Raw genomic sequence first — 20,762 nt, 5'->3', positions numbered from 1 at the left:
CCAACAACAGTATGTGCTTGTGAATCAACTACTTGCAACGCATGTTGTGCAGCATGTGTGTGTATCAGAGATGGCACCAGATGACTGAAAATGGCAATGCTGAAAGGCACAAAGAACCATGCTGTGGACTGGTAACTGCCCATAGCAGATGATGAGCTTTGCATCTAGGCTGCATCTATAAGATGGCAAGGCTAGAATTGACCAAGACATGGAATAAGTAGGGCCAATAATGCTTTCCAGTTTCCATAGGTAGCTTCGGGTCCACACTACACACCTACTTAATGTCAGGCATAGTCAAATACATGACATCTCACATATATCCTGCTATGATTTTGTTGTTGGCACCAAAGTGAAGTTCTTGGGTTACAGTTTTCGGTTATCATGGCAAATTTCAATATCCTAATTCATAGAGACACATACTACTTCTGAGATGGGAATATGGGATAGGTTTGCTTATATTCACCACATATCATCAGTCGTTTCATAGATACTGCATTCTAAGTTCAAAGGTGAAAGCATTAATTCATGTAATAATCATAATTAGTTCAGAAACTTTGATTTGCCCAGCCTTACAAGACAGTTCCTAGGGGAGATTTTTTCAGAAAGAAGCTTGTGAACTGGTACAGTCAGAGTTCAGAACTTCAGATCATCATCCATGAGTCATGATCAAAGACCAGCAGAACAAGATGGTAGAAGAGCTTTTTCTTAAACTGGATACCTCCAAAGGAGTTCACGGCACCATCATAGTGACTTATAAGGCAAAGAAATTATTCTCTCCTTCTCATGCGGCAGTTGAGGTACAGGAGGAGAATCACACAACTTTGTTTGCCTGATCTTCATTGTGTTCACACTGGGTATATGGTATATAGTTGTTACATGTTTTGTTACACATATAAATCCTCTCACTTTCCTGATTTTGCAGTAGCTACAACTGAAGTGCCATTTTGCAATGTTTGACACATATATTTATCCTAAACAAGACTGAGTTATAATGTTATATTATTCAACGCCTCACTGACAATATGCAGAGATGAGGGACAATAATGCTGTATTTTGAGACATATGTGAACATTTGGCGACAAACATCTTGGTTGGCACCACTTATCAATCAAAACATTCCCAATGGAGCTTAGAAGTGAAAAGGTACTGTAAATATTTGAACTTACTCAACTAAACAAACTCGCTAGTTAGATTACAAGAGCCACATAGACAATAAAGTTTTGTAATAACATATTGATTGATACTGATGCAATCACAATTTGCTGGTCGGCACACCAACACCAGAGGTCCTAGCCTTCTTCTCGACAACCTTTGAGAGCTCCCTCACGTCCTCTTTGGGAATATGGCGAGGGTGACTTAACCAAAGACCTCCATCAACCACCAGTGTAGTCCCATTTACATATTTGCCTGCAAACAAGATTACAAAATATGTCAAATGTCTGTTTCAGCTGAATTCTATGTGTTTCACGGCTCTATTGATTCCTTCAGATTACACCTAAAACAACAAAAACCACAATACATAGCTACCTAATTCTATTAGCTCTGTAGACAAGATCTTTGATACGACCTTCAGGCTTTGGGTAAGTTGTGCACAGTTCTTGTTGACATGCTGAGACTTATCATAATCTGGTTAGGAAACATGTAGAACAGCAGAACCAACCTGCATCAGAAGCAAGGTAGAGTGCAGCCATGGCTATGTCCCGCTTCTCCCCAAATTTGAATAATGGCATCATTTCTCGACGGCCCTTGCTCATTTCTTCAGGTGCAAGCTTCCTCAGTCCCGGCGTGTCTTGAATTGGTCCGGGTGCAATCCCGTTGACTCTAATGTCATAATCTGTTCCCCACTCCAGAGCCAGTGATCTTGTGATGCTATCAACCCCAGCCTACACAAACCAATCCATCAGAAAAAAAAATTCTGCTTATTCCAGTTATTTTCTCTTATTATGGAGTGGTTCAGAGAAGAGAACCAGGTACCTTAGCAGCAGAGACATGAATTTGGTACCAAGTCGCAGTGTAATGCAGTGTTGCACTTATGTTAATGATTAGGCCACCAGTGGACGGACCTTTTCCTGGCCCACCCTTTTTCAGATACTTGAGGGCTTCATAGCACATTGTGTATGTACCCAAAGTGTCGATCTCAAGAACTGCAAAGAGAAATTTGGTCAATACAAAAACCTCTCTGAAAAAGCGAAGGGTATTCACTTAATTTTGTTAGGTCTAGGTGCTTTTCTTCTAGTACTCAGATCGTTCCTGCTTTTCAGATATTCAGTCTCATTCGAAGCTTTAGACAAGGGTGTTTTTAAATTTAACGTCAGTTACTAGCTTGGGTGTCCAGCATAGCAGGTCCCAAGCCCTGGTAAAGGAGGAGGGCTGTGTTAAGCGCGGCGAGCCAATGTAAAAACTTAGCTACTTTTATGGAGATGAAACCCAAAAGAATCCCGTTGGGGCGTAACCCTCTTAGCGACGCGCCATGTCGGAACCCGGGTATGGTGTTAAATGAGCAAGGGCCGGGTCGTCACCCCCGTGACGTGCCGTGTTGCGATCTGGACACGGTGTCAAGTGAGCAAGGATCGGGTCGTCGCATCCTTAGTGGCGCGCCACATCGGCGCCCGGGTGTGGTGCAAAATGAGCAAGGGTCTTCACACCTACCTCGGCGGGTGCGAAGGGTAAGGAAGCTAGTCGAGCCAACTAGGATCCGTTTAGGTAGCTGGAATGTAGGGTCCCTTACGGGTAAGTTAAGAGAGTTAGTGGACACAACGGTTAGGAGACGTGTAAATATCTTATGCGTCCAAGAGACTAAATGGAAGGGGCAGAAGACGAAGGAGGTGGACAATACCAGCTTCAAGCTCTGGTACACAGGGATAACTTCAAATAAAAACGGAGAAGGAGTTTTGATTGATAAGAGCCTCAAGGATGGTGTGGTGGAGGTGAGAAGGCAAGGGAATAGGATCATCTTAGTTAAACTTGTCATTAGTGATATGATCTTAAACGTAATTAGTGCGTATGCCCCCAAGTAGGTCATGATGAGAGTGCTAAGCGGCTTTTTTGGGAAGACTTAGATCGCTTGGTTAGAGCTGTCCCTAGTATCAAGAAGCTCTTTATAGGAGGTGATCTTAATGGCCATATAGGTACATCAAGTGCAGGTTTCGAGGCGGTTCATGGGGGTTTTGGATATGGTAATAGGAACCAGGAGGGAGAGGAAGTCTTAGACTTCGCCGTATCTTTTGATCTGATGATAGCTAACACTTTTTTTCATAAGAGACAGTCCCATTTAGTGACCTTTAGTAGCGGCTAGTATTCTAGTCAAATCGACTTTGTCCTTACAAGGAGGGATAAATGAACATGTGTGGACTGTAAGGTGATACATGGAGAATGTATGGTCGCTCAACACAAGCTGGTGGTGGCTGACTTCCGCTTGCTGGTGCAAGCTCGTGGGAACAAACAAGCTAGGATGCTAGAACGAAGTGGTGGAAATTAGAAGGGGGTGCATCAAAGGTCTTTAAGGAAAAGATCATTGAAGAGTGCCCTTGGAAGGATGAAGGCGATGCAAACAACATGTGAGAGAAGATGACAACATGCGTTCGGAAGATTGCTTCAGAGGTGCTTGGAGTGACCAAAGAGAGCGGATGCGACTCGAAAGACACTTGGTGGTGGAATGAAGATGTGCAAAAGGCTATTAAGGAAAAGAAGGAGTGCTATAAGCGCTTGTATCATGATAGGTGTGCAGACAACATAGAGAAGTACAAGGTAGCAAAGAAGAATGCAAAACGAGCGGTAAGTGAGGCAAAGGGGCGGGCCTATGAGGACCTTTACCAACGTTTGAGTACGAAGAAAGGAGATAAGGACATTTATAGGATGGCTAGGACTCGTGATAGGAAGACAAGGGACTTCAACCAAGTCAAATGCATAAAGGATGAGAGGGACCAGCTCTTGATGAATGAGGATGAGATCAGACATAGATGGCAAGAGTATTTTGATAAATTGTTTAATGGTGAGAACGACAACATCACCGTTCAGCTGGACGACTCGTTTGATGATACTAACATGCGCTTTGTGCAGAGGATTCAAGATTCGGAGGTCGGAGAAGCCTTGAAAAGGATGAAAGGGGGCAAAGCAATGGGCCCTGATGGTATCCCAATCAAGGTGTGGAGATGTCTCGGGATATAGCTATAGTATGGCTAACCAAGATGTTCAACAATATCTTTCGATCGAATAAGATGCCTGAGGAGTGGAGAATACGCATATTGGTACCAATCTACAAAAACAAGGAAGATACCTAAAGTTGTACTAATTATCGGGGAAATAAGTTGATGAGCCATACTATGAAGTTATGGGAGAGAGTCATCGAGCAGCGCCTGCGAGGAACGACGCAGATATCAACAAACCAATCTGGTTTCATGCTCGGAAGGTCAACCACAGAAGCAATCTTCTTAATAAGACAAATTATGGAGCGGTTTAGAGAGCAGAAGAAGGACTTTCATATGGTTTTCATTGACTTGGAGAAGGCTTATAACAAGATACCAAGAAATATTATGTGGTGGGCTTTGGACAAACATAAAGTCCCATCAAAGTACGTGACCCTTATCAAGGACATATACAACAATGTTGTGACTAGAGTTCGAACAAACAATGGTAACACAGATTACTTCTAGATTAAAATTAGACTTCATCAAGGGTCAGTCTTAAGCCCGTATCTCTTTGCTTTGGTAATGGATGAGGTTACCAGGAACACACAAGGGGATATCCCTTATTGTATGTTGTTCGCTGATGATATAGTGTTAGTAGACGAAAGCCAGGTGGGAGTAAATAGAAAACTAGAGTTATGACGACAGACCCTTGAGTCTCAAGGTTTTAGATTGAGCAGAACTAAAACCGAATACATGAGATGCGACTTTGGCGGAGCTGCACAGGAGGAGGGAGATGTGAGTTTGGAAGGTTAAGTAGTGCCTAAGAAGAATACCTTTCAGTATCTGGGATCAATGCTACAGAGGGATGTAGATATTGATGTGGACACTGGCCATAGAATCAAAGGAGGGTGGATCAAGTGGCGACAAGCTTCTGGCATTCTCTGTAACAAGAGGGTACCACAAAAGCTAAAAGACAAGTTTTATAGAACGACGATTAGACCGGCTATGTTGTATGGAGCAGAATGTTGGCCTACAAAGATTCGACATGTTCAACAACTGAGTGTTGCAGATATACGTACGTTGCGATGGATTTGTTGTCACACAAGAATGGACCAAGTTCGGAACGATGATATACGTGATCGCTTAGAGGTAGCACCAATTGAATAAAAGCTTGTCCAACATCGGTTGAAGTGGTTTGACCATGTCCAAAGAAAACCTCCAGAGGCACCAGTGTACTGTGGAGTCCTAAGCCAAGCTAATAATATGAGAGGTAGAGGAAGACCGAAATTGACATGGGAGAGACAATAAAAAGAGATTCAAAAGCTTAGGATATACCTAGAGATCTATGTTTGAATAGGAATGCTTGAAAAACAGCTATTGAAGTGCCTGAACCGTGACTTGGGGCTCACCTAACTTACTTGGGGTTGAAAGGCTATGTTATTGTTGTTACTCGCTTGGCTAATAAGCCAATTAAAACAAACAAGTTTTTGATCTAGCATAGGCATGGAGTTACTAATTGAGCAGGCAAGCACAATTGCCCAAACCAAACGAGACTTTGGCATTTCACCCATCATAAAAAACTGGTTTCGCACTTTTACCATCCCGCAAAGTGGTTTCGCTCGTTTGTCATTATGAAACTGGTGTAACCCGCTGAAATACATTTTGGATAGTTTTAATCCGTGGAAAAAAAAAGAAAACACGTACTTCCACTTCTACCCCCGCCTCCGTCTTTCTCCATCTGCCCAGCCTCAACGGCAACAACAGCAATCCATCGGCCCAGCCACTGCTAGTGGGGTCCGGCTGTCGGTACCTTCTTCCTCCCTCAACCTCCACCGGTCCAACTTCTGTCTATGGACAACCGAGGCTGCAGCACTCGCCGTCGCCACACACACTTCCCCAGCTACAGAGCTACTCCACCTCCACACGAAGCGGGAGGCGCGAGTGGCGTGAGGCTGAGGCGCGCCGCCCCTGCACTGCAGACCACGAGCTGTGGCCATGGAGCACGCGGAGATGTCCTCGCCGGAGTACCACGAGGACACGGAGGCGTCGGCGCGCGCCGTCGAGCTGCAACGGCCCAGCTCCCTCTCTGGCCTCTCATCTTCATTACAGTGTACTGTTCATCTTCTCCAGCTCTCTCTCTCTGGCCACTCATCGGTCGTACGCCGACTGCCGCACCCTAACAGGGCCTCCCAACCCCGGCCGCTGCCTCAGCTCCGAACCCGCACGCACATCGTGTCTACAAAGGGCATGTAACGCCGTCGCGGTGGTGCTGCACACTGTCGGCGCGCAAGCTGCCGCAGCCGCGTCACTCGCAGCTAGCGCAGCCGCATTGCCTTGCCCGCCACCGCAGCCATGCGCCTCACCGAGAGGTAGCCTGCCCGTCACCGCGATGGCTACGCGGCTTCCCCCGCCGGAAGGTGAGCCAAGCGCGACTACCACGGAGCATAGAGGGGGAGCGGGTCCATCTGCGTCACGCATCCGCGTCGGCCAGCACGGGAGCAGCCGATGGTGCACGAGCTCGACGAGCGAGCTGGCCGTGAGCGCGCGGAACTCGGCCGAGTGGAACTCGAGGCTGGCCGCCTTGCGCTGCCTCCTCCACACCTTGTCGTCGGCGCCGAAGATGCCACCGCCGAGGAGGTGCCGCACGGTGTCACCTGGTGCGTCGATCCGTTTTGACCACGAACGGGGAACGATGACGTATAAGGAGAAAGCAGGGCAGGGGTAGAAGCGGAAGGATGTGTCTTCTTCTTTTTTCCACGAATTAAAACTACCCAAAATGTATTTCAGCGGGTTACACCAGTTTCATAATAGCAAACGAGCGAAACCAGTTTGCGGGATGGTAAAAGTGCGAAACCAGTTTTTTATGATGGGTGAAATGCCAAAGTCTCAAACCAAACACTTGGCGTATCGCTGACAATTGGGAACAATTGTAACAAAGAGCTCCACTGAATCTGAATACAAACAAGAACACAATTTGACGAAGTACCAGTCCGGAATCCCTTGGGCGTCAAATCCTCCGGGGAAGCAAGGAAGTTTCCAGCTGCACCGTTGACAAGAATGTCAAGCTTGCCAAAATGCACAACTGTCGCAGCGAGCACTCTGGCCGCGTCCTCCTGCTTGCGAACATCTCCATCGAAACCAACAGCCTGCGGGGCACACCGATCTTTGGATCATTAAAGGGTAACGCTTGTTTTATATCTTTATCCCAAAGAAAAAAGAACTATGATTCAAGTTAAGCACACTAAGTTCACTGCAGGGAGCTAGCATACAGATACGGGTTTTATTTCACAGGTTTGGCACAGGCACATTCAGTTCTGAAAACATCTAAGCTGTTTGATTTTGATGCACTGTATTCATCAATTAACTAATTCTAGAGAATAGCAATCCGACCAACATTCCTTACCACACGACAAGCAACATGCACGGCTAGCAAATCAACTTCATAACTGCTAGTAACGTTAGTTAAGGCAGTATAAGCAGAGAGCAAAAGATCGTTTTTTCCCCCCAACTAAATAACGAACAGAAAGCATAAATGGAAGGCCGGCAAAAGCAAGCCAGGAGCCCAAGCCGCGGCGTAGGGAGTCGATGGGGGGACGCACCTGGAGGCCCTGGGAGCGGAGCGCGGCGACGGCCTTGTCGAGGACCTCCCGGCGGCGGCCCATGATGGCGACCTGCGCTCCGTGGCGCGCGAGCTGGGTGGCGACCTCAAAACAGATGCCGGATCCCCCGCCTGTGACCAGCGCCGCCTTGCCCTTGACCACGTCTGCCCGGAACGGGGACTCCATAGCTTCCTCAGCTCAAATCTCGCGCGCGCTGGCGACGGCCTTGCGGTTCCGGAGGCCTCGGGGGCGCAGATGGGGAAGCACCGAACGAGTACTTGACAGTTGGCTGGATGTTATTGGGTGATGGTTTGTTTGGGACTGGGAGGAGGACGGCGGAAGCTGAAGTTTCGCGTTGGCTGCTATAGCTGCCGGCGCCGGGCTCTCTGATCAAGGCTATTAATATAGGCGGCTGGCTGTCTATAAGTTTTTTTTTAGTCTTCTATCAGTTGACTCATATATTAATTAGCTTTTTACAGTTAATATATGATCTATTTATCTTTCTCATATATTTTTTTTTCTTATATCCAAACTGGTTGTAAGCTTACAGCTTGCTTCTCTTCTCCCTCCTTCGCCTCGACTTACAGCCTGCTACTATCCCTGCTCTTATAATACTCCACAGTCCACACAACCACACCGCGGCGGCGTTGATCTTCTCCTTCGTGTTTTCCAAGCCGGCACGGCACAGGATAGGCGCTAAGCACGGAGGAAAATTCGAGGGAGAAGATCGCTAAGATCAGTCAGTCAGAGAAGGAAACCGCGTCACTTTCGCCCTCCTGCACGGTTGGTCTTCACCCGGGCCGATTGGTTCTGCTCTCCTTCGGTCCTCATCAGACAGTTCTTTACTTCTTTTATGCCCTGTCACTGCCAGCATTAGTTTTGTGTGTGTGTGTGTGGTTTGTCATGGAGATTTCCATCCACACCTGGCGAGGACTCCAGTTGTTACGCGTTTTGCTGCACAATCCCGCAAAAATTCTCCTGAACTCAACATGCATTGACATGATATCTGCTCGCTATGCAACATTCCTCACCAACAACCTGAACAAGCGAGAACAGTGGAAGTTGCAGTTTGTCCACAACACATCATGTGGAATGTGTTGGTTACAAACACCTTCTGGTTGGGATTGCATATCAAACTATCTCTAATGCGATTTGGAAGACGGTTACATAAAGCCATTTACATAGACTGACATAGCCAGATTGACAGCAAAGGAGATTGAATCAAAAGTAAATTAGAGTGATATGAGAATTACGCCAGTCAGCCTTCAAATCATTCTCAACACAGAGTCCAAAATCCTAATATAATGGTAGAATAGTGCAGTATGTTCAGCCTCCAAGCCACCTCGGTGGTGACGGTTGCTCAGATCCTCTCAGATGTTTGTGTGTGCAAATCATTGGTCTCAATTAGCATGCCTGTGTCTGCGTATAATCCCAGCAGCACTTCAAAAGAGTCCTATTCACTTCAGATTTCTCAACTGAAATCACCATGTTCTTGGGTATTTCAACCTTGTGGAGAGCCACCTCTATTACTCCAATACGAGATAACAATGACATAACATACAGTGAGATGTATGTACTGGAGTCCACTTGGATAGAAATATATCTCTATCCTACTAATCCCTCTAATATAATCATTCGGACAGACAAATAAAAATCCAATCTCGTCAATCTCTAGAGGAGCAACCTTGTTGAAACCAACCTAAGCAATATTCCATTCTCTACACTCCAAACACATGCTTCTGAACTCTTGTATTGTAAGGGTTAGTGAAATCCTCTATAACAATTTCGTACAAGCTCCACAAGTTTGGAGGCATTTATGAAGTATTTGATTTGGGGAATGAATCATGAACTCATTCCTCAAATTTAGTAGAATGAACTCATTCCACAAATTTAGTAGAATGAACTCATTCCTCATACTAGTACTAATAATTAGCTTGTGAGGAATAAGGTGGTGATGAATCAGCTCATTCTATTACATAAACCGAACAAAAAAGTAAAGAGTAAGATGATGATGTACTACTTCACTCCCCAAACCAAACATCCCATTAATCTCCTTAGGTCCCATGAGAGCCACCATCACTTGGTACGAGGGAAAGCCTTAGCCCACAAGGGACCCACAAGGGAGGAGAGGTCTCAAGTGGCATAGCGGCATGTTATGTATGTAACGTCTTTTTCTCGTGGGAGCATAGAAGAGCTTTGAGTCCAAAAATTCTGGTTAAATACCATACAAAAAATCTTGATATAGTTGTCTGGACACCTTTTGGAACAAAGTGCCACATTCTCATAGCAGAAGTACGATGGCCCAATAGCTTGTGCAGGTAGCCATCTGTCCACTGGTCTTGACCATTGGTTTCGCAGGTTAAATCTAACCATTGACAGTGCCCATTTCCCTCAAATCTTGGCATGTGCTTGACCTCCGAATATCTTTCGCTCAAATCTTGTGTAGACATGTAGCTGTTACATGTTTTGTTAGTACACGTACAATTTCACCCATTTCCCTTAATTTTAGGGTAGTTACAACTCCGGACAGCCAATTTGCCATGTTCTAGCATGTGAATATTTGGCAATAAGCACCTCTTGGTTGGGATCCCATACCGATCTCAACTATTTCTAATGCAAATTGGGAGACAACAGTAAATATTCTCTGCTCAGCCGGCTAACAAGCCATGTGCATGGACTGGTGACATAGCCAAACTGACAACAATACTTGGACAACAATATGGACATATATGATACAGAACACACCGAAGAGCTACATAGTCAGATATGTCATCACAATTTGCTGGATGGCACCCCAACACCAGAGGCCCTAACCTTCTTCTCGACAACTTTAGAGAGTGCCTTCACTTCCTCCTTGGGAATATGGCGAGGCCAACTCAACCAAAGGCCTCCGTCAACAATAATTATAGCCCCATTTACATATTTTCCTGAAAATCAGATTGTACCACACATCAACTGTCTGGAAATCATCAACAAAAGAAAAATGGCTAGGTTTTCAGGTGAGGCTATTTTCTGTTTCTTCATCAACATGAGGCTAAAACTTATTACAGATCAACCACGGTGGTTACATTGACTACTTTTAAGGCATGCATGAATATAAAACAGAACGATTGTTAGTCCAATAAGTATGGGCACAATGTCTTCTGGCTAACTTTCAGATAAGCGGATGCTCAGTATTAACTGAAATTCTCTGTATAATGCTTTCTGATAATCTGGATAGAAAACAGGGAAGAACACAGCCAAGCGGCTAACCTGCATCAGAAGCTAGATAGAGTGCGGCCATTGCTATGTCCCATTTCTCCCCAAGCTTAAATAATGGCATCGTTTCTCGTTTCTCCTTGCTCATTTCTTCAGGCGCAAGTTTCCTCATTCCTGGAGTGTCTTGAATTGGTCCAGGTGCAATTCCATTTACTTTAATGTCGTAATCTGTTCCCCATTCCAGAGCCAATGATCTTGTGATACTATCAACACCTGCCTATACAAGCCGGTCAATCAGGAGGAGTCTACATACTTCATCGATTTTCTCTTGCAGAGCGGTTCAGAGAAGGTCCAAGTACCTTGGCGGCAGAGACATGAATTTGGTACCAGGCTGCCGTGTATTGCAGCGTAGCGCTTATGTTAATGATAAGGCCACCAGAGGAAGGAACTCTCCCTGGTCCACCCTTTTTGAGATACTTGAGGGCTTCATAACACATTGTGTATGTACCCACAGTGTCAATGTCAAGAACTGCAGAGAGAAAATATTGTCAATGCGAACTTCTCTGAAACATAGTATTAAAGGCCGTGGTACAATAAACAAAAGTTAATAGAACTTTAGTTCTTTAGGTAACAGCCTAGCACAACTACACAAACTGAGGCAGTGTAATAATGACAACAGTGTACACAGAATTGGAATGAAGAATAACACTGAATCAAAACAAGGGCACGTCATGATGGAGTACCAGTTTGGAATCCCTTGGGCTTCAAATCCTCTGGGGAGGCAAGGAAGTTGCCAGCAGCACCATTGACAAGAATGTCCAGCTTGCCGAAATGCTCAACCGTTGCTGCAATCACTCTGGCAGCATCCTCTTGCTTGCGGACATCTCCATCAAAACCAACAGCCTGCAAGTCACAGCAATATTCGGTTGCTGAACTGTTTACTAACCCGGACCATGGTATGGAGCATAGTGAATTTCATTTGATAAGTAGAGGCATTGGCAATATTAAATTCCAAAGGTACAAGTATAAAGTGCTCGACTGCCTGCAGCCCTGCACAGATGCATTCCTACATTAGAACCACTTCCCAGACTAAAAGCTGATGCATTGGATTCGGTGAGCCAAGACACATTCAGCGAATGTTTCCTCCTCACAGTATTACTCAGGCAGTAACAAATTCCTTTTTTTTTTTGCGCCAATATGAATTTGTATTGATCACCAAAGGAGATCTAAATTAGTGACATGAAAATTACACCAGTAACCTTTAAATCATTCACAAGTTCGATCACACAAAAAGATGCTAGAATTCTAGAACTAAGACAACAAAGATTGTAAAGACTGCAGACCCTCCATGATAGACTTCTCACAGAGTTAAAGATCCTAAATTAACGGTACAATAGTGCAGAATGTTCGCCCTCCAAGCTATCTCGGTAGTGATGGTTGCTCCTAGCAAGGTGGTTGCATGTACTGCCCCCAATCACCAGATCAAAACTCCCCATCCTCCTAATATACACGTCGATCCTCATGTCGGTATTTGCGGCTCATGAGATCTATTGGTCTGCCTGTCTACGTCTAATCCCATCAACTCTTCAGAATAGTCCTGTTCACTTTAGATTTCTCAACTGAAAAACGTCATGTTCATGCATGTCCCAAGCTTGTGAAGAGCACCTCTGCTTCTCCAGTATCAGAGAACAAGGGCACCAGATTCATGCCATTTAAAAACATTGCCTTGACTACTGAAATACAGTATGAAACAATGTCCACTTGGAAAGAATTGCCTAGAGACCTATATTTCTTTATCGTACTAATTCCTCTAATATGATCCTTTGAAAAAAAAAACAAATAAATTTTTCATCTTATCAAGTTCCATACGAGCAACCTTGTTCAAACCAACCCAAGCAAGAGTCTATTTTCTACACTCCTCTAGCACACAACTCTCAGGGGAGGTGGAAAGGGCTAAGCGAATCCACACTAACAATTTCACATTAGCCACACAAGTTTGAAGGCAATTAAACTGTTGCCTTGGGTCCCATTAGGGCCAGTGGGACACCACTTCTTGCTACAAGGGAGGAGGAGAAGTGACCTAATCTCAAGTGGCGTGTTATGTATGTACTTTTTTTTTCTGGCAACTAAATAAAAGTATAATACAGCAACTCAAGTACTCAACCAATAACTAACTAGTATAGTTCTCGCACAGGACATTGCACGACTAACCGATTCTCCTCTTACTACTGAAACTACTTGGCACTTTGTCAGCAGAAAAGCAAACTAACTCCCATCCGCCACTGGCCCACTCCCAACCCCAAACCGACGACGAGAGCCCAGGAACACAAGGACGGCAGTGGTAGGCAGAGCGCCAGAGCGGGAGGGAGTCTACGGGGGATTACGTGCGTGCGTACCGTGAGGCCCTCGGAGCGGAGCGCGGCGACGGCCTTGTCGAGGACCTCGCGGCGGCGGCCCATGAGCGTGACGTGCGCGCCGTGGCGCGCGAGCTGCGCGGCGATCTCGAAGCCGATGCCGGAGCCCCCGCCCGTGACCAGCGCGGCCTTGCCCCTCAGCAGGTCCGCGCGGAACGGCGACTCCATTGCCTGCCTTCCGCCCAGGTCGCGCTCCGGAGACCTTGGACCTTGGTGGGGGGGACGGGCGCAGCGCAGCTGGGGAAGAAGATGGCAGTTGGCACTGTGGTTGATAGATTGCGTGGCCTTGTCTTTGACACGAGGAAAGAAAGCCTACAAGTGGAGCAAATTGTTTTCGAGGAAAACGTGGAGTAAATAATTTGTTTTTTTTTTCTGCGGGGAACGTGGAGTATGCATGTGGTCTCCTGTCAAATTACAGTTCACTTTGACTGTAACTGAAGTGAAACTTTTATTGAGATTTTAGGAGAAATGGAAAATGTATTGACCATAATGACATGTATTAGTTTAAATAAATGCTCCGTTGAAACATATTTTATGGAAAAATTAAATCAACTAGACATTGTAGATCAAGACGATTCAGGAAGCAGATCAAGACGGAGAGAATGATCACGAGACTCCCCAGTGAAGACATGGAGGGCAATGTGTGTTTGTGTTGCTGTTATATGTCTTGTTTGTTTTCCAGGTTCTGCTTCTCCATGTAATCAAAGTTAGTTGGCGGTCCAGCGATCTCTCTTTTTTTTTTTTTTTTTTTTTTTTGCTTTTCTGGACAATCTAAGCTGCTGTATTTCCGTTACTATGGTAATGGAAACGGGGATGTCCTCGCTTTGGGAGAGAAAAAAAACTGGACATTGTAGATGCTGACGTATTTTTTCTATAAATTTCATCAAAGTTAAAGAAATTGAATGAGAGCAAAGTTAAAATAAATTACAATTTACAGCAGACGGAATATTTGATAAGCCCCGGAGGGCCGGAGACGTAATGAAGCGTGTTTTGTAGCTTGGCACGTTTATTAAGCGAGTGATCATCACGCCCTGATGATATAACGCAGGCCCAGTCAGTAGGTATGGGGTCCGGTACGATTGTAATGACGGGGTTTCTAGCCCAATTCAAGTAGCGGGCAGAAACCGGCCCAGCTAGCCCTGTATCGTTTTATATAGATTTGGAAAAAGTCCACGTTACCTCCTCAACTTTCGTGAAAATCCGTTTTTCCTCCTTAAACTCCAAAATCGGGAAAAACACCTCCGTCAACTTTTAAAACCGTTCATGTTACCTCCCTGGCCCGGTTATAAGCGGTTTTGAAGGAGGTTTTGTCTTTTTCTTTTTTATTTATTTCGGCCGAATCTTTGAAAAATTATAGTAAATCACAGAAAAATCATAAAATGGAAAATTCAATTTTTTTTTGGAGTCAACATAAGTAGATCTATACAGTGAATATATAATATTATATGTTTTAGTACAAAGTTTTTATTATAGCTTTAGATCTATATTTTTCTGTAATTAAATGGAATAATTCATAGCTGCAGTTTCTATGGTTCAATTGTGGTGAAATTTTTATGGTGGGATAATTAGTTCATGTTTAAACTGTAGTTAAAATTTCATACTCATTGGATCATGTATAACTTAGTTATATATTTTATTTAGCTTTATGCTGGTTAAATATAAATAAATCTATAACTAAGCTATATATGATCCAATGAGTATGAAATTTTTACTACTATTCAATCATATAATAATTAGCCCACCATAAAAAAATTATCACAATTGAACCATAGAAACTGCAGCTATGAATTATTTCAATTAATTACAGAAAAGCATACATCTAAATCACAGCAAAAACTTTGTACTAAAGCATACCATATTATATGTTCACTGTGTAGATCTACTCATGTGGAGTCCAACAAAATTAGATTTTTCATTTTATAATTTTTCTATGAATTACTATGATTTTTCAAAGATTCAGCCGAAATAAATAAAAAAGAAAAAAAACAAAACCGCCTTAAAAACCGTTTATAACCGGGTCAGGGAGGTAAGATGAACGGTTTAAAAAGTTGAGGGAGGTGTTTTGCTCGGTTTTAGAGTTCAGGGAGGAAAAACGGACTTTCATGAAAATTGAGGAGGTAATGTGAACTTTTATTACCTATAGATTTTGATTTGGATCCGTTCACGCGCAAGCGCAACCGTCGGAGTCGGAAGATGCAGAAAGCAAGATTGTAACAAGAAGACATGCTGATTGCTAGCTGACTATTGTAACCTGCAGGGTGGCCTGCGAGGGCGACGGCGGCGACGGCGACGGGAGTCCGATCGATCCGGCCGGTCCACGTCACGGCATGCACACCGCAGCGGAGTTCTTATCCCGACTAGGCAGTCGCGTAGTAAGACGAACTTGTATAAGTAAGTAATCCAATAATCCAGCACAGCCGCAGCAGCCACGTCGCCACGAGCACGACGACCCTTGTTGTGCCTCCACGATCGGACACGTACCGTGTATGCGTCCTTCTCGTACAGGAAATAAACAGGAGCCGCGCCGTCGCGTCGTGCCATTAACCGGGTCGGATTATGCCGGAATATGCCACACGCGACTTCGTGCCAGGCGATCGAGGTCGAGGCCAGCCGGTCTTCTCTCGGCTCTCGCCATCGCCATGCATGACAGCATGAGCGAGCGCGTTGCTGTCGAGGCCAGGCTTCCGGCGCCATGCATTCATGCTGAGAACGATAATGATGCCACGCACAACCACATCATGATGCAGCGACGAGCGAGGCCACAGCCCACGTGGCCACCGGCCACCTGGTACCGGTAGTGGCCCACAATAATGCTGCGTCTGCGTTCAATACCCATACTTGGATGGATCAGGGTATGTGATTTTTTTTTTGAAACTTATCAGGGTATGTAATTGACCTTTTATTATATTTGTACTAATAATATATATCTGGACTTCTGGAGCTTCGGTTTCTTTCGTGAACCGTGATCGAAAACCTCTTCATTTGCTTCATCTACGTGGTATATACGATTGATATACTTCTGGACGGAGTATGTTTTATCAGTGTGTGTTTGCTTTAGGCATGTTTATTGGGATCCGCCGACCCGATAACATATACAATTCCTCTAGTAAAACGCTTATAAAATTAAGAAAACAATCATGTTATGTACTGAGGTTAACTTTAACGGAGAGACTAGCGTCCGGACGTGGCATCCGTCCGGACACCTGCGCACGTTGCCCGCCTGTTTTCAATAATGATAATCTCAGGGCATCTATGGATGCAGCGTCGTGCTCCGCGCCTGCTGCCCGCCTATGGATGTAGCTTCGTGCTCCGCGCCTGCTGCCACGTCCATGGATACAGCTTTGTGCTCCGCGCCTGCTGCTGCGCGCGGGGACTGTTGTGCCCGAGGGGACCAACCTCGCCTACGCCCCCTTGCTACACCTGCTCATGAAACACTTGCAACATAAAGCATTTGCTGCAACATACATCCGAAACAGATGAAACATTTACAACATACGTTTGCAACATATGTAACATCCAAATACAACACTTGCAACATACATGTATAGCCAGTGCAACATATGCAACATCCAGATAAAAACGCTTGCAACATACGTTCGAAACAGCTGAAACATTTGAAACATACACTTGCAACATACGTGTATAGTCATTGCAACATATATATGCAACATCCAGATAAAAACGCTTGCAACATACGTTTGAAACAGCTGAAACATACACTTGCAACATACGTGTATAGTCATTGCAATATACATATGCAACATACATTTAAAACGTATGAAACATACGGTTGCAATATGTGCTCATCTACTTGTCGCCCCTAATGGACGCTCGTTGACGTGGAGCTTGACGCTGGCACGGAGCTCAATGCCACGGCGCGGAGGTCAGACCTCGGCTGTGCGCAGCGCGAGTCCGAATGAGAGACGCGAGGTGCGGCGGAGCGTAGCGCAAGGCACGAGGCACGAGGCATGGGTGGGTGCGCGCGAGGCGCGGTGGTGGGCGGGTCCACCCTGTCCGGGTCCGTCATGTTCGGCCAGACGGACGCTTACCGTAACTTTAACGGCTCTAATGATGTTATCAGCTAGATTCGCTCTAGCCAAGCTTAGTACTCATAATAACTCATTAAGAGGGCACCTACCTCAGTATTGTGTCTGATATGCTCTCTATTTTTGATTTAAATGGGAAAGGATGATATACACCCTGTTTGTTTGGGCTTGTTTGGCTTATAAGCCGTATTTTTTCAGCCAACAAATAGTACTTTTCTCTCACACTAAATCAGTTAACAGTACTTTCAGCCATGACTTATCAGCCAAACAAACCCAAGCGAACAGGGCGATACTCAGATCCGATGAGTCATACCTCGTCTCGTAGATGCTGGACCGTCTAAGACGATATATTTCTATTTATGGATCATGAGTTGGGGCAAGGCAAAAAAAAATGAAATTACTGCTCAATGACATTGAACAATTACCAGAACTAAAACTCATTTTTTATTACAAGAGTGAAATACTTTGTTTTGGAGAAGCAAAACATTATGAGCAGGAATGTATAATAGTACAGAAACTATCTCTAATGACGGTATAAATTGATTTGTATTGGCGCTAATTTACTGGTCAATGTAAAAAACCAGTAAAAATAGGGTATTTCCACTAACAATGACCCTAACGCTAGTAAAAATACTTTCAATTGGTGATCCACTTAAACTTCCAAAAAGCAAAGTGAAAAATACAAAAAAAAAGGACAATTACTTCTGAAAACAATTTACATAGTACTGATAATGTATAATAAATTAATTCAACAACCCCATATCCTTAATTGTATATCTAATAACACCTCTTTGTTGCTTACAATAAAAGGATTGACAATTCACACACGCAGAGGCTACACTATTAGAAATGGATTTTAGAAGACACGTCTTCAGATTATAGGTGGGTATTTTTAAGCTACCTGTTTGAATTGCAAAGCAAGCCTGAGGTAAACCCTCGTCTTTATTAATTACTCCCTCCATCCCAAATTGTAAGTCATTCCAAGAATCTTGGAGAGTCAAAGTTTTTCAAGTTTGACCAAATTTATATAACAAAATAATAATATTTATCATACCAAGTAAGCATCATTAGATTCTTCATTAGTTATATTTTTATATTATACATATTTGATGTCATCAATCTTTGTGTTACTCTCTATAATTTTAGTCAAACTTGAAAAAGTTTGACTCTCCAAGATTCTTGGAATGACTTACAATTTGGGATGGAGTGAGTATTTACTTACAGAGGCGGGTATCCTAAGATAATTGTCTCTGTTAATCAATAATTTACAGAGGCGATCAACTTAAGACGTCCATCATTGTTAATCAATTAACAACGGCAATTAACCTAAGGTGATTGCCTCTATAAATAGTTATTTTCATGGGCAGGCTCCCCAATGGTGCTATCTATAGAAAACGATTAAGGCGACACTAGCTTAAGCATGTCTCTAAAAATAGTTGTCCAAAAAACATTATTTTTTTCATCGAACTTAGATAAAGACAAACTTTATACCAAAATTGAAGATCTTCACATGATCTAAAACAATTGACAAAATTTTGATTTAAAATTGTTTACTACCCAAAAAAATTCATTTTTAATTTTATAGATTTTGAAATTTAAAATTTAGAATTTTTAAACAACCTCGGGTGTTGACATGCTCTATACCAAAGCTGTAGTTCTCAATACTATTTACAAATTTGTAGTCACTAAGGATTTTATTTGAAATCTTTTAGATTTGTAAATATTCATTTTATGTTCTTATATTTTGAAATTCAAAATCAAGAATTTTCAAACGACTTTGAACATTGAAATAACGATCTATACCAAAGTTGTAGTTGTCAATGTAATTTTCAACTTTGCAATTGACAAGATTTTATTTGAAAACATTTAAGAGCCCCAACTATTTATTTCAAAATGCTCAGATTTTGAAAGCCAACTTTTCAAATTTTCAAACGATCTCGAATGAAGACACATCCTATACCAAAACTATAGAAGTCAGTGAGATCTAAAACTTTAAAGCTAAAACTCATTTCATTTGAATTTATTTATTTAGGGGCTAAAATATTTAATACTTCATCTATTCTAAATTATAAGATATTTTGGCTTTTCTAAATGCTTAGGTTAATTTTGTTATGACATATATAAAAGTAATGTATCCCAAAAAGGCAATAATTTGAAGGGAGGGAGTACAAGATTTCAAAAAATTACTATAAAAGGACAACCTTCTATTTATAGTCAAGTGGGTGTGCGCGCATTGTATTTATAGCATCAGATTTTAAGAACAAAACCAGATACGCACCATATGTGAGCTCAGGAAGTCAATTCTCATATATAGCTATAAATAAAGGTAATATCAATAGATAATGCTTACATATAACGTACTTAGTATAAAGAATATAACCTTAGATAGCAAATAGCGGAAAGACTACTCTGATCTTTAGGTGAAGACTCCAGTTCCATAGGGACAACTAACTGGTTGATCACAAGCCTAATTCCTCCAAACTCTAGCAATCTGGTACCCATCCAAGATTTTTATCCAAATAATTAAAAAATAAAGCAAGCGTAAGTACATGACGTACTCAACAAATATAACATAGGGTTCATGAGGCTCAAAAGGCTGACACAGGTTTAACTACGATTAGCTTTTAATTGTCACAATTTTAGCAATTGAATAGCAACAAGTTTATCCACAAACCCATAAACACATGATCAGGTAAACATGAATAATGAATAGCATAAACAGTAATCAATAATGAGCATCTTCATCATCCGTATCATTAGTGTTCATCATCTATTCTGTAAGGGTTCTAAGGCCGCTCGTGACCATGAGCACGGTTGATATACCAGTTTTACACTCTGCAGAGGTTGTACACTTTCACTATGAGTCATGATTTACCCTTTCACTCGAGGTGATCAGCCTCTTGACCCACTACCAAGGAAGGTCAGCAGAGTTCACTATGGTGTCGTTCGCTGGTCTGAACCAGACCAGCCAGCCGACTGCTTCCCCTCTCAAGTTACTGTTCACCAAAACAGCCGAACATTGTTTTCTCTCACAACAAAACAGCCGGAACAGTGTTTTTCAGCCAAGTTTTAGACCAGCGAATGGGACCTATGAAGCCTTTCAAAGGTTCGTCTAACAAGTTAGGGCCATTAGATTCACTCGATAAACAAATATAGAAACCCCGCTGTCGAATGGCATAGTTCATCACGGCTATACACATAAGAGTAGAGGTTGTCCTATACCCGATTCGTCAAGCCATTCTTATGCCAATAAAGATAACCACTAACAAGCTAGAAAAGATCCTCATACTAAGCTAAAGCCAGAGCCATATAGCCCTCAGAGTTATACTGTAAGTCCTGAATAATCACTTATAGATAAGTCTTTAGAGAGAGGAATCT

General features: G+C 43.3%; 2 protein-coding genes across 2 annotated transcripts; both read right to left on the bottom strand.

Moving 5' to 3' along the window:
* Positions 1–1,065: 1,065 nt before the first annotated feature.
* Positions 1,066–8,089, bottom strand: LOC136491457 (peroxisomal 2,4-dienoyl-CoA reductase [(3E)-enoyl-CoA-producing]-like). The gene is made up of 5 exons (XM_066487761.1): positions 7,727–8,089; positions 7,114–7,273; positions 1,975–2,144; positions 1,661–1,883; positions 1,066–1,407 (listed from the first exon to the last, which is right to left on the bottom strand). The coding sequence occupies exons 1-5, from the start codon at positions 7,910–7,912 to the stop codon at positions 1,253–1,255; spliced, it is 894 nt and encodes a 297-aa protein (XP_066343858.1). The 5' UTR covers positions 7,913–8,089; the 3' UTR covers positions 1,066–1,252.
* A 1,302-nt stretch (positions 8,090–9,391) lies between these two features.
* Positions 9,392–13,613, bottom strand: LOC136493718 (peroxisomal 2,4-dienoyl-CoA reductase [(3E)-enoyl-CoA-producing]-like). The gene is made up of 5 exons (XM_066489844.1): positions 13,321–13,613; positions 11,668–11,827; positions 11,284–11,453; positions 10,979–11,201; positions 9,392–10,653 (listed from the first exon to the last, which is right to left on the bottom strand). Exons 1-5 carry the CDS (start codon positions 13,504–13,506, stop codon positions 10,499–10,501), a joined length of 894 nt encoding a protein of 297 aa, XP_066345941.1. The 5' UTR covers positions 13,507–13,613; the 3' UTR covers positions 9,392–10,498.
* Positions 13,614–20,762: the final 7,149 nt, after the last annotated feature.

The sequence above is a fragment of the Miscanthus floridulus genome, chromosome 11, assembly GCF_019320115.1.
Source record: "Miscanthus floridulus cultivar M001 chromosome 11, ASM1932011v1, whole genome shotgun sequence".
In the NCBI taxonomy this organism is placed as follows: Eukaryota; Viridiplantae; Streptophyta; class Magnoliopsida; order Poales; family Poaceae; genus Miscanthus; species Miscanthus floridulus.
This window is presented reverse-complemented; position numbering and strand designations above follow the sequence as displayed.